General features: G+C 39.7%; 1 protein-coding gene across 2 annotated transcripts in view; it reads left to right on the forward strand.

Moving 5' to 3' along the window:
• The window catches only part of NISCH (nischarin), a gene marked incomplete at its 3' end in the record, with an annotated part of 32,033 nt that extends 23,605 nt beyond the window's left edge, over positions 1–8,428 (forward strand). Inside the window, exons 15-21 of one of the 2 annotated variants that reach the window (XM_082004416.1) lie at positions 63–115; positions 624–1,940; positions 2,355–2,529; positions 3,117–3,270; positions 5,347–5,475; positions 6,402–6,563; positions 7,800–8,428. In XM_082004416.1, coding sequence (XP_081860542.1) covers positions 63–115; positions 624–1,940; positions 2,355–2,529; positions 3,117–3,270; positions 5,347–5,475; positions 6,402–6,563; positions 7,800–8,428 — 2,619 coding nt within the window. The remainder of the gene's footprint in view (positions 1–62; positions 116–623; positions 1,941–2,354; positions 2,530–3,116; positions 3,271–5,346; positions 5,476–6,401; positions 6,564–7,799) is intronic. The other variant, XM_082004417.1, reaches the window with a different exon arrangement.
• Between the last annotated feature and the right edge of the window lie 3,860 nt (positions 8,429–12,288).

Raw genomic sequence — 12,288 nt, forward strand, 5'->3', positions numbered from 1 at the left:
CTGAAGTCTGACAGCAACTGTAAATAGTTGATAGCTTCCTGAAGTTTTCTTCTTCTCCTTAGGCACTTGCCTCTCTGGATTCATGCAAAGAGTATGGAAGTGTTCATCATATGTGGTATGCTAGATATCTTTCTGGTTTAAATCCTCGTTAGCTTTTGGGTAATAACAGTGGATGCTGCATTTTTAAACCTGGCCTTTAAGGCAAAACAGTCTTGTTCATTATATTGCTGCTTCTGGGGTTTTTTTTGGTTTTTTAACCAAAATCAATTTCATGGTGTAAAGTGTTTTTAACCTTTGAACTCTGGAATGCAATTGGTATTTTCAAAACCAGCAATAGCTGTAAAGTGCTTTAACTCGTAAGGATATGCTATTGGAGTTGGGAAATGGAAGAAGAGTTAAACATTTTAGTTTTAGTTTTCACTTTGAATAGAATTACATGCTACTATCCTCTAAAATCTATGGCTGTTTGCAGTATGAAGATGTTTTACAAAATTACACTGACTTAACTTAACGTAACAAGTGTAAACCTCAAGGTTCTGTGAAGCAGCACCATGAATTGTAGGTAGCTATAGCTGTTTTTAACTCAAGCTTGTACTTACTGTAGCTTGTTATCTCTTTTGAAGTTTGGATCATTCAGAGGAAGAACACTGTACAGTGCCTGACCCCTGCAACACTGTCATCTTGCCTTTTAATTGTATGTCATACACTGCCACAAACCAAGATTTTATCCAGCACCTTTCTGCCTTGATAGTGCAGACTGTGCAGAGATCACCCGCCTCCTTTACAGAGGATAAAGGAGGTCTTCCAGGTGATTCCAGAACCACAGACAAAGAAGATGGATATTTTGAAATGGGGCTTCATGAAGGAGATCGGGCTTTTGAGTTCAGCACTACTTCAGATACTCTGTCATCTGACAACATAGCAGTGGAGAGCGTTGACATAGTCAAAATTCTCTGGAGTTTTTCTATTCATATTCATAAAGGACTCAGGCAGTTTGCTTCCTGTTTGGTTTTGACTGATGATATGCTAGCTGTGTTTGAGATTCCTCATCAGGAATTGAGAGGAAATTGCCAGCACATACCTTCTGCCCTGAAATTAATGCTGTGTTTTCCATATACTGATCTAGCAGAATTTGGCTTTCTCCTGCCAGAAATCTGTTTAACACTGAAGCTGAAAAACGGTGACAACTGCTTGTTTATTGTTTCAGACTCCCAGAATCTTCAAGACTTTTATTCCTGTTTACACATGTGTTGCTCTCAACACTACATGTCAGTGTTACCAAGCTCCACATTGTACTGTGAAAAAGCAAACCTCCAAGAGTTTCTCTGTCAGCTTATGGAATTGAATTGTATTTCAGCAGATGATGTTGAAATTAAAGGTTGTTTCCCAACATATCTTCTTTATGGGAATAAAACCAGTGTTCAGAAAATCTTGCATCGACCAGAGTCAGCTGGCAATAACAAAGAATGGTCAAAAAATGTTTTGTGTTCTGCACTTTATTCTTCAGTGTATAAATCTTCTGATCAGGGTCCCTGTGTGGTCCATCCGTGTTGGATATTTCTAACACCCCAGCATTTGTACATAGTAAAGGTGGATTTTAGTTTACTGCCAGGTAAATGGGTAGGCACAGAAGAGTTGGGAAGTGTATTTAAGCTGAATAGGATTCCGTTGGCATCGCTTGTGTTGCATCCAACTCATGGTTCCATCCAGCAGAAGGATTCATTTTTGGATGGGCATGTGCTGGAGTTGCTCGTTGGATACAGATTTGTTACAGCAGTGTTTGTTCTACCTCATGAGAAATTCCACTTCCTAAGAATCTACAGTCTTTTAAGGACACTCCTGCAGGATGTTAAGACTATTATTATTTTCAAAGCTTCAAGCAAATCAGATGCTGCAAGAAATCACATTGTGGAGGCAAACAGACATGGTCAGTCAGCAAGGTAACAATTCCCATAAAAGATCTGTTACACAGTGCTGAGGTTGATGTGGCCTAACCAGTGTGTTTGCAGTTGTCATTGTAATTGTTTTTGGCCTGTAGGATTGATGAAATACTTAATTCTGCTAGTCTGTAGTATGTGTGAACATTTATCATCGACTGTACCTGTCTACCTTTTTTGTTTGTTTTCTTTTATTGTTGTAACATAAAATGCATTTCCTTATGGAAGGAGACTGCCTATTTCATGTGCTTGCAGGCTGAGGTCATGGCACATTGACAGCTATGCTCGAGAGAAATCATTTGAAGTAATAAGTTGCCTGTTCCTAATTTCTGAATGAAATATAAAGTATTTCATGTAGAGGGGAAGAGCTGTGTATTTCCTTAAATTTTGATGATGTGTTTTCTGGATCTCTTACAGCTTTTGCAAGCCTCATCTGATGCTGTCATCTTTATATCCATCTGAATTTCTTATGCAGAAGATAACAGAAGATAACCAGATTCCTGTTCACCTTCATGTTTCTGTGTCTCTGCAGTATGTGGCTGGGCTGAAAGGAAATGCCGTAGTTGAGTTTTTCCATGGCAACATTGCAGAGGTATTGTGCCTAGCCTAGGTGTATAAAAAGGTGCCTTGTGGCTTTTCAGTACTAGACAGTATTTTAAAAAACTTTCCTGATCAAACTTAAAAACCAAGATTTAGGCTCTGTGCTGAATGGATCTCTCAAGGATCCTCTCAAGGATCTTTGAATCCAACCCCCCAGTAGCATCTGAAGACTCAGTCGACTTGTTGAGGCTTGGGGTGCACTGGTCATCTGTTGATTAAAGTTTTGTCTGTAGTGTCTGCTGTAGAAAGACTTTCTTGTGCACTAGATGGTTTTCTTTTTTCTAGTTTGGGTCAGAAAACAAGGAATAATTAGACCACAACAGAAAAATAATTTTCTTACATAAACACAAGGAATTTTCAGTAGACCACTATTGTGTTCACCTCAAAGTAAACACAATAGTGTTTAGCTGCTGTGTTTCACAGCTTTGAGGTGGGCTTGTGCTCTTTGACCATAGCATGTTCAGATGCTTCAGATTTTGAAATTGTTTTTCTAGTAGTCTAAAGTTGCCTCTGAGATGATGAAACTATCTGAAATATCAAAGTGTGCAAGTGATTTATGAAATACAATTTACATCTTAGGTGGAAAATGAAGAGTTGAGACATCTTATGTGGTCTTCAGTTCTGTTTTACAAGACTCCCAATGTGGAAGTGGTGGCTTGTGTGCTTCTCTCAACGAAATCTATTTACTTTCTGTTGGATGATTCTTTCATTCATGCTGATGAGCACCAGTCAGGTAGGATAGCTATTTTGATCCTTTAACAAGGTTACCAACTTAATCCCTGTCTGCGTATTTGTCTTCAATTTAAATACCAGTTTTGGTTGATTCTCTTACTTGGACCCCCTAGTTGAGTGAGAGAGTGTCAGAGTTTGCTGTACACAAAATAAGTGCATGAGACTTTTTTTTCAAAAAAACTGGCTCTTGAGTCATGGCTGCTTCTCAAACAGACTCTTCCATGTGCTGTTGTGTCCATGCTTTTCTCAGATGTCTTTTTATAGTCCCTAGCATCACCTGGGCAGCTAAAGGCCCTTTTGTAACCAAAATAAGTGAAGGGTAATGGAGCTCATGGTGCATAATCAATTCATGCAAGAGGCTTGTGAATTCTTCTGCTGACCAGCTGAGAGAGCTGGTGGAGGAGCTTTCCAAGCCACTCTCCATCATTTATCAGCAGTCCTGGTTAACAGGGGAGGTCCCAGAAGACTGGAGGCTTGCCAATGTGATGCCCGTCTACAAGAAAGGCCAGAAGGAGGATCCTGGGAACTACAGGCCTGTCAGCCTGACCTCTGTACCGGGGAAGATTATGGAGCGGTTGGTCTTGAGAGTGCTCACAGGGCATCTGCAGGACAACCAAGGGATCAGGCCCAGCCAGCATGGGTTCATGAAAGGCAGGTCCTGCTTGACCAACCTGATCTCCTTCTGTGACCAGGTGACCCGCCTAGTGGATGAGGGAAAGGCTGTGGATGTTGTCTACCTGGACTTTAGTAAAGCCTTTGACAGCATCTCCCACAGCATTCTCCTGGAGAAACTGGCGGCTCGTGGCTTAGACAGGTTTACTCTTTGCTGGATGGCTGAGCCCAGAGAGTTGTGGTGAACAGCGTTAAATCTGGCTGGCGGCTGGTCACAAGCGGTGTTCCCCAGGGCTTGGTTCTGGGGCCGGTCTTGTTCAATATCTTTATAGATGATCTAGATGAGGGAATAGAGTGCTCCTTCAGTAAGTTTGCAGATGACACCAAGTTGAGTGGGAGTGACCTGGTGGAGGGTAGGAGGGCTCTGCAGCGGGATCTGGACAGGCTGGATCGATGGGCAGAGGTTAACTGTATGAGGTTTAATAAGGCCAAGTGCAGGGTCCTGCACTTTGGCCACAACAACCCCATGCAATGCTACAGGCTTGGGGAGGAGTGGCTGGAGAGCAGCCTGGCAGAAAGGGACCTGGGGGTGCTGGTTGATAGCCAGCTGAACATGAGCCGGCAGTGTGCCCAGGTGGCCAAGAAGGCCAACAGCATCCTGGCCTGTATCAGAAATAGTGTGGCCAGCAGGAGTAGGGGAGTGATTGTGCCCCTGTACTGGGCACTGGTGAGGCTGCAGCTTGAATCCTGTGTTCAGTTTTGGGCCCCTCACTACAAGAAGGATGCTGAGGTGCTGGAGCGTGTCCAGAGAAGGGCAACAAAGCTGGTGAGGGGTCTGGAGCACAAGTCTGATGAGGAGTGGCTGAGGGAACTGGGGTTGTTCAGTCTGGAGAAGAGGAGGCTGAGGGGAGACCTTATCACTCTCTACAACTATCTGAAAGGGGCTTGTGGTGACAAGGGTGTTGGCCTCTTCTCCCAAGTAACTAGTGACAGGATGAGAGGAAATGGCCTCAAGTTGCGCCAGGGGAGGTTTAGATTGGATATTAGGAAAAAATTTCTTCACTGAGAAGGTGGTCAGGCATTGGAACAGGCTGCCCAGGGAGGTGGTGGAGTCACCATCTCTGGAAGTGTTCAAAAAATGTGTGGATGTGGTGCTTCGGGACATGGTTTAGGGGACATGGTGGCGCTGGATTAATGGTTGGACTTGATGATCTTGAAGGTCCTTTCCAACCTTAGTGATTCTGTGATTTAAATCTGAGATGTGGCTGCGTAAGAAACGCTACTGATAAGGAGATCTGGTTTTATTTTTTGCTTGAGAAATTATTAGCAACCACTCCCACCCTCTACCAAATTTCTTCTTTTGTGTGATAGAGGTGTAAGTTTTGAATATAAAAATTATGCTTATGGAAATAAAAATAATAATTCTTTTTTTCTTTTTACTTTTTTGTGTATCCTTTTTCAACAGATTTTTGGAACAAAGAAAACTCAGATTGTGAAAATAGCTCTTTCCACCTCTCTTGCTGCTTTGTGCTAAAACTTAATGATCTGCAGTCAGTAAATGTTGGCCTGTTTGACCAATACTTCCGAATTACTGGTTAGTACATGTTGTGCATTTTTCCAGTTCTATTTTGTCTTTTTAGTCTTGTCATAGGTGGATTCATGTCTTGGATTTTATTAGAGAGTTGGAAGAGTATATTTTGTTGCTTCTTTTTCTTAAAAGAAATTAAGTTAATGTAACACTGGTGGTGCTGAACCAGTAGGCTGATAATACTGTCTTGCAACATCTTCTAATTGAGGTAGCTGGGAAGCTTAATATCAATGAATTGGTCCCACAAGTGCTTTTAAAAATTCTCCTGTCTTAATGACATGTCAAAGGGAAATCTAAAGACTTTTGCTGTGAGGCTTTGGCTTGCAATAAAGAGTAAGATCAAGGTACTGCCCATGTTGCAAAATGTGTAGGTGATGGTTGTCTTTTTGGATAGAAAGTGAGGCCTTAAAGCTTACAAAAGGTAATGTTGTCAACTTAAATTAATGGAAATAATGTGGATAAAGTTTCTGGGCTGATGCTTTGCCTCAGAGTCCCACTACCTGTGGCCCATATATTCCTGTGTTCTAAAATGTCTTCTAATTGTGTTGGGACCTCAATGTGGGGGAATCTCACTTGTGGAAATTAAAGTGACCTGACATATAACAAGTTCACAAAGGAAACTGAGGGCAGTTTTTTCTGTAAGATAAATTGTAATGATAAGATAAGGTTGATCCTGTCGAACAATTAAATCATAAGTGTACATCATATTTTAAATCAAGAGAAATTATATTTTTCATTTTTTGAGGGATTTGTAAGGATTCTATTATTCTTTTCCAAGTATTTGAAAGCTTTCTGAATAATGATGCACGTTTTCAGGAGAAATAATACTTGCAAGAAATCTTTTTTTGGTGATGGTTGCATGTTGGTTGAAGAAATTATGATACTGCCACATACAGATGTGTAAATAGTTTTATAATCTGTCTTCTCTTCAGGGCACTCTGCAGACCATGTAGTCACCTGCCTGACAAGAGACAGTTACAACACTCACACCTTCATACAGCAGCTTATGGCAGTTCTATCATTGCTTGCACGCACACCTTCACCTGAACCAGTAGATAAAGACTTCTACTCTGAATTTGGGAGTAAAAACACAGGTAAGTGGTCTTTTCTACATGTTGAGTTATTTAGACATCATACTTACGGCATCATCTAAAGTATGCTGATTAAAACTTTTTGAGGGAAACTTATGCATCAGTTGTTTCCTATTTGAAACTTTAACCAAACTCCCTGACTTCCATTATCTTACATGTGCCTTCTCTGAACAGAATTATTAAATATAAATAGTCTTGCAAATGTGAAGTTAGTGATGGCTTCTTGGGTCCAGCAGAAAATGGTACTTCCTATACAGTATTTTGGGGTGTGTACTAGTGTAGCTTCCACTGCAAGTTTCAGCCTAACCTATAAAGTCTTGTAAGCCATCAAAGAACAGTGAAGGTAACAAAGTCTGAAGGTTATGTTTTTCCTTGTTTGGTCAAATAAAAGAATCCTGTCATTCTGTGAGAATGTAGTGAAGTGAAAACTAGCCTTTTTTTAAGGTGTTAGGTTCAATTCCAATATTGGGTGAAACTTTTTTGGTTAGAATTCTGAAGCCAGTTGAAGGCACAAAATAAAATGGCATTTTCCTGAAGAATGGCTGTTACTGTTTTTTGAGGAGAAGCTGTGTAAGCCCAGAAAGTGCAAGGTTTGATGGGAAGTCATATCTTTTATTAGACCAATTGATTTATGTGTGGGGAAAAAGCAGGCATGCTTCTTTCAAGCTTTGCTACATTGTTTTTCAGTACTTAACTAATAGGGAGTAAGGGATTGCAGTGTCACCTCCTGAATGTAGCATGGAGCAGAGGAATGTGCTCATTGAGTAGGGATATAAAAGCAATTCATGTAGAGCCGTCTGTCTTTGTTTAAATTTCTGCCTTTTCTCTCTGCTTAAAAGAAGCAGGGATTTTGTTTGTATTCAGTGATCTGATAATGCTTTCAGTGAGTTTAGAACTGGGAGTGGGAAGGAGGCAGGGGAGGTCAGCTGGTATGGAGTTGGATAACCTCTGATATGAGGATCCAGCTGTATTTCCCTCTACCTCTTCTGCCATCACCCTGAACTAGTTATGTGGTTAGAAATTTGCAGAAATTATGTTGGTAATGGAATAAAACTCCAGTAGAGATCTGCAATCCAAATGAAATTATTCCAGTATTCTAGATAGGTGAAAGCATATATGAATAGATACAAAACTTGAGTTCTTCCAGCTGCAGCTGTCAAAGGTTGTTGTTTCTCCTAATGCATTAAGAAAGTATTGTTTGGTACTAAATTGAAGTACAATAATGTATGTTTCTTGCAGGGAGAATGGAGAATTATGAACTGATTCACTCTAGCAGAGTAAAGTTTATTTATCCAAATGAAGAGGAAATTGGGGACCTTGCTTTTCTAGTGGCGGAGAAAATGGATGATTTGACTAATCTTCAGTCCCTCAACATCCTTTTGTATGTGTTGGCATTTCAAGTAAATCATGTCGAAGGATCTGCCCAAAACACTAGCTCGCTTCAACCTAAAACACTTATATTAACTAGCTCTGATTTGTTCCTCTTTGATGAAGATTATATCAGTTACCCACTACCTGAATTTGCTAAGGAACCACCAAAGAGAGATAAGTATCAGCTTGCAGATGGAAGACGAATCCGGGATTTAGACAGAGTACTTATGGGTTACCAGACATATCCACAGGCCCTTACATTTGTGTTTGATGATGTTCAGAATCAGGATCTGATGCAGAATTTAACACTGGATCACTTTGGAGAAACTGATAGTGCCCCAAAGGGAAATGCTAAACAAGAAGGCATCAGGCGAAGAGAGATCCAGTGGTACATCTTTATCCCAAGTGCAGAAAGCAGGGAGAAATTAATTTCATTGCTTGCAAGACAGTGGGAGATCCTGTGTGGTAGGGAACTGCCATTGGAACTCACTGGGTAATTACTGCACAGCGAAGTGATTTCAGTGTCTATGACAAGGTAAAGCACAGTGTTTAAATAGATAGCACCTGTCAAGTTCTGTTTTTTAATAAGGAGCTGACCTGGACTCCCTTGCTCCCTAGTGCAGTGAACATTTAATAGTACTTAGAAATATTCTGAAGTGTTAACTGGGGACTGAACTTCCTGTAAAGTCTATTTTTTATGCAATAGTATATAGTGAAAAATATCATGAGACATCCTGGGAAACTGTATGGAAAAATTAAGGAGTCAACACTAGATACACTGTCGCCTAGGACTGTTAAAGTTTCTGCTGTTTTTCTGTATATATCAGTCTTGCTGTTCTATACAAATTCTAACGTGTAAATAAGGGTAAATGCTTGTGTATGTTCAAGTGCAATGTTCTTTGTATGAGAAGTATTTTGGGTATGCTGCTAATGCTTACTATTTAATGATCTTAGGTTTACTATGTTTTTCTTTGAGGCCAAATGTAATTATTTGCTGCCAATTGTGAACTTAGCAGGAAAATTTAAGCCACAAGCAGGTGACAAATTTTCATATGAAATTAGTTTCATGGGCATTCTTTTTCCTTACCTTAGGATAAAGAATTGCCTGCTAAAGATCCACTCAGTATTGTCTTGAAAGTGGAAATACCCAACCACAGGTATATGAGCATTTTGTCAGCAAATAATGAATTTGTATCTCTGAACACAAAGTCTTTCTTTTTGCCTATTTTGTCAATACAAATAAAGTGTAATTTGACAGTTTTCTTTTGGCCTTGTCTTTATTCATTTGCAGGATACCATATGGCAGTTATGGCAGCACATATTATGTTCCTAGAGTGTGTTGTAAAGTATGGAATATGCAGCAAGATGAAAGACGAAAATAGTTTATTCTACTATAGCAAGCTTGTACGGGTCCAGGAATAGAGCTGTCATGGAAACTGAGGATCTGCAGCTTCTAAATGCAATTTAAGGAGGATTAATTTCAAGTCCTTTTGCTTCTCCATCAGATACTAGCTTGCTTTCTAAGCTGTCATCTTTAACTTGAATATTACCATGCCCAACAAGTTTTAGCCTTGCTCATGACAGTAAAATCCCTACTCACTATTGTGAAGACAAATACTGAGACTTTGGAAAAGACTGTTCTGTATCCACTGGAATTAAGAAGGGAAGGACTGTTTTTCTACATATGTGCCAGCTGATGCTGTTTAAAACTGATGCCCCTTAAACACATAGGAAAATGTGGTTTGGAAGAAACCTCTGGATGTCCACTAGTCAAGCTCAAAACAGGGCAAACTTCAAATAGGTTGCTCAGGGCCTGGTCCAAACAAGTTCTGATTTTCCTCCAAGAACGGCAAGTCCACAGTGGCACTGGGAATTTGGTGGTTCTGTGGAGTATTTTTCCACGCTGATGGGGAGCTTGGCTGTGCTCTTTGCGCTACAGATGCCTGCAGTGTTGCAGTCAGTGTGAGGATGAGACACAGGCAGGCAGCGGAAGTCAAATGGTATTGCAGGATGCAGTAGAGTTCCCAAAGTAACCAGAGGTGAGGAGCATTACTTGAGTGCTGCTCTGTTGACAGTTTAGCAGAGGAAATGTAGCCCCCTCTCAAGCTTAGACCAAACTGAACAATTAAGGTAGGTACTGTAGACTCTTGGGGAAAACTGAATTTTTTCCTGTACTCTGGATGTCTTCTATTCCCTGAAATCTCAAGGATACTTATGTTCATTTAAGCTTAATTGTCATTAGGTAGAAAAAATTCTAAAATAAAAATCCTAGGGATAATATAATTAACAGCTTAGGTCTTCATTAGTTCTTTCTGAAGTAACTTTTAATTGCTAATTTGTAATTGTTACAGGTAACGCTTAAGAGTAGCCTGTGGCAACTCAAATAGTCTGATTTGCAAATGTCTGAGAATTTACCAGATGAACAGGATATTTACAATACGGTTTATGGTTTAAGTGAATGCAAAGGGAATAGGTAATGAGTCCTTTGGAGCTGCCTAGGATTTCAGCCAACATGACTAGATATCTCTGCCTTTCATACTAGGGGTTATACTTGTCATTGTTTCTCTAAGTCAACCTTGCTCCCATCTTATTTGTCAGGCCTGTCCTGGGGGATGCCTTCTGCATGAGATAGACCTGAGTTTTGTTTCTAAGCATCCTTTGTCATACACAACTGTTCAAATGTATTTTAATACACTAGTGTGTTTCATAGAATCATCTATTAGAATAAGCAAGGATAATCCCCCTGCTTGTTACATAGTTTGAGCAATTGAGGTCTCTTTTTGGATTTTAGTGCAGCAAGAACACAGATGTGATTAAACTTGACATTCTCTTAAGTCCACAGCTGTTTAAAACATTAAAACTCTCCCTTTGGATTAGATTATTAATTCAGGAAATGGGTACAATTCCCCCTTGGTATCTTGATAAACACCAATCACATTTTAAGATGAACAAAATGTTCAATAATTCATTAGATACTTAACAGAAGAATCAAGAAATACTGCAGTATGTATCTCATCTATGGTGCTATCTGAATTGCTTATTTTCAGGGCTTTTTTAAAATAAATAATCTTTCATACTCTGTCAGGTAAAGCATGGGCTATGCAAAATAAAGTGTCTTCCCTGATATTTTAGCTCTTTCATTTTTACCTGGAAAAACTCACAACCCAACCAGCTCTCTTCTGCCACCACATATCTGAGCCCCTGCTCTTCTGCATGTGTTAAAACCTGCTGGAGTTACAGTGCTTTGTGTACAAATTTCTGTTCATTTAAGTGTAATATTAAGCTGAAAAATTTTATTTACTGCCATTCCTCAGCACCAGCCTGTTTTTGTTTAATTCTAATGTAATCTTTTGGTTCTAAATGTAGGGATTTATTTAAATGAATTTTCCTTGAAACTGCACAATCCTTCATCTTGAACTTTGTGAATTGACTGATTGTTTCATTTCATAAAGATTTTTCTGATCTTTCCACAATTTCTACAGAAAGTTGTGTGAAATGAAGTATCTTTAAGCTATTGTGGTCACATAAAGCAGTCTTGATTTCTTCTCTTTTTGCAAGAGTGCTATGAAGCCCTGCATGCATGTTTCTTATTAATCCTTTACACTCAAATCTTTCACAGTTTCTAACCCTTGCTCTACATTAAGGCAATATCCAAGTAGCTAAACTTAAGACTAGGTGCATGTATAGGCAAGTGGGGAGACCTTTTTCAGGAACATATCTCCTAAACCATCTTAGACTTCTATAGTCTGGCTTTGCAGCTGATGCAGATGTGTGCCACCCGAGGAAGACCCATGAAATTATGTTCAGTGACATCTGTTGAGGATCTGTCCAAAGGTTTTAAAACTTCCCTTGTATTACAATTGAAAAATGGTAAATGATTCTCATTAGGAAGGAAAGTAAATGAGGTGCTGACTTGAGCTAAACCATGTTTTCTTTGCAAGAAGAAATGACAACGTGACCTGCATCCTGTCTGTCCCGTGTCATTCCCATGCTGCTTTTACAGCACTCTGATCTTAGACATACTGAACAGTGATGTATTTACATCAGCCCCTTTGACTTGTCTTCCTGTTCTTGTCAGCTTAGATAAGGAGTTTCTTTTTTAAAAATAAGTAAATTGAAGTGACACAGAATGCTGCTGCTTCTTTCTTGAATGTGTCTGATCAAAAAGTTTACTTTGCTGGTATTAAATCTTCAAACATACCAAATCTTAGGTGGAGAAGCAGCAGCATGAGGAAAAGCATGAAGTTGTGGTTCAGAGCGGACAGACTACAACCTCCTGTTTCCTGCTGTCTACCTGATAAGGAAGGGCATTTAGTAATTTGGAAAGCTAAAAATTAATGTGGAAAAAGGGGGGATA

This window comes from Phaethon aethereus (assembly GCF_964289735.1).
Source record: "Phaethon aethereus genome assembly, chromosome: 11".
In the NCBI taxonomy this organism is placed as follows: Eukaryota; Metazoa; Chordata; class Aves; order Phaethontiformes; family Phaethontidae; genus Phaethon; species Phaethon aethereus.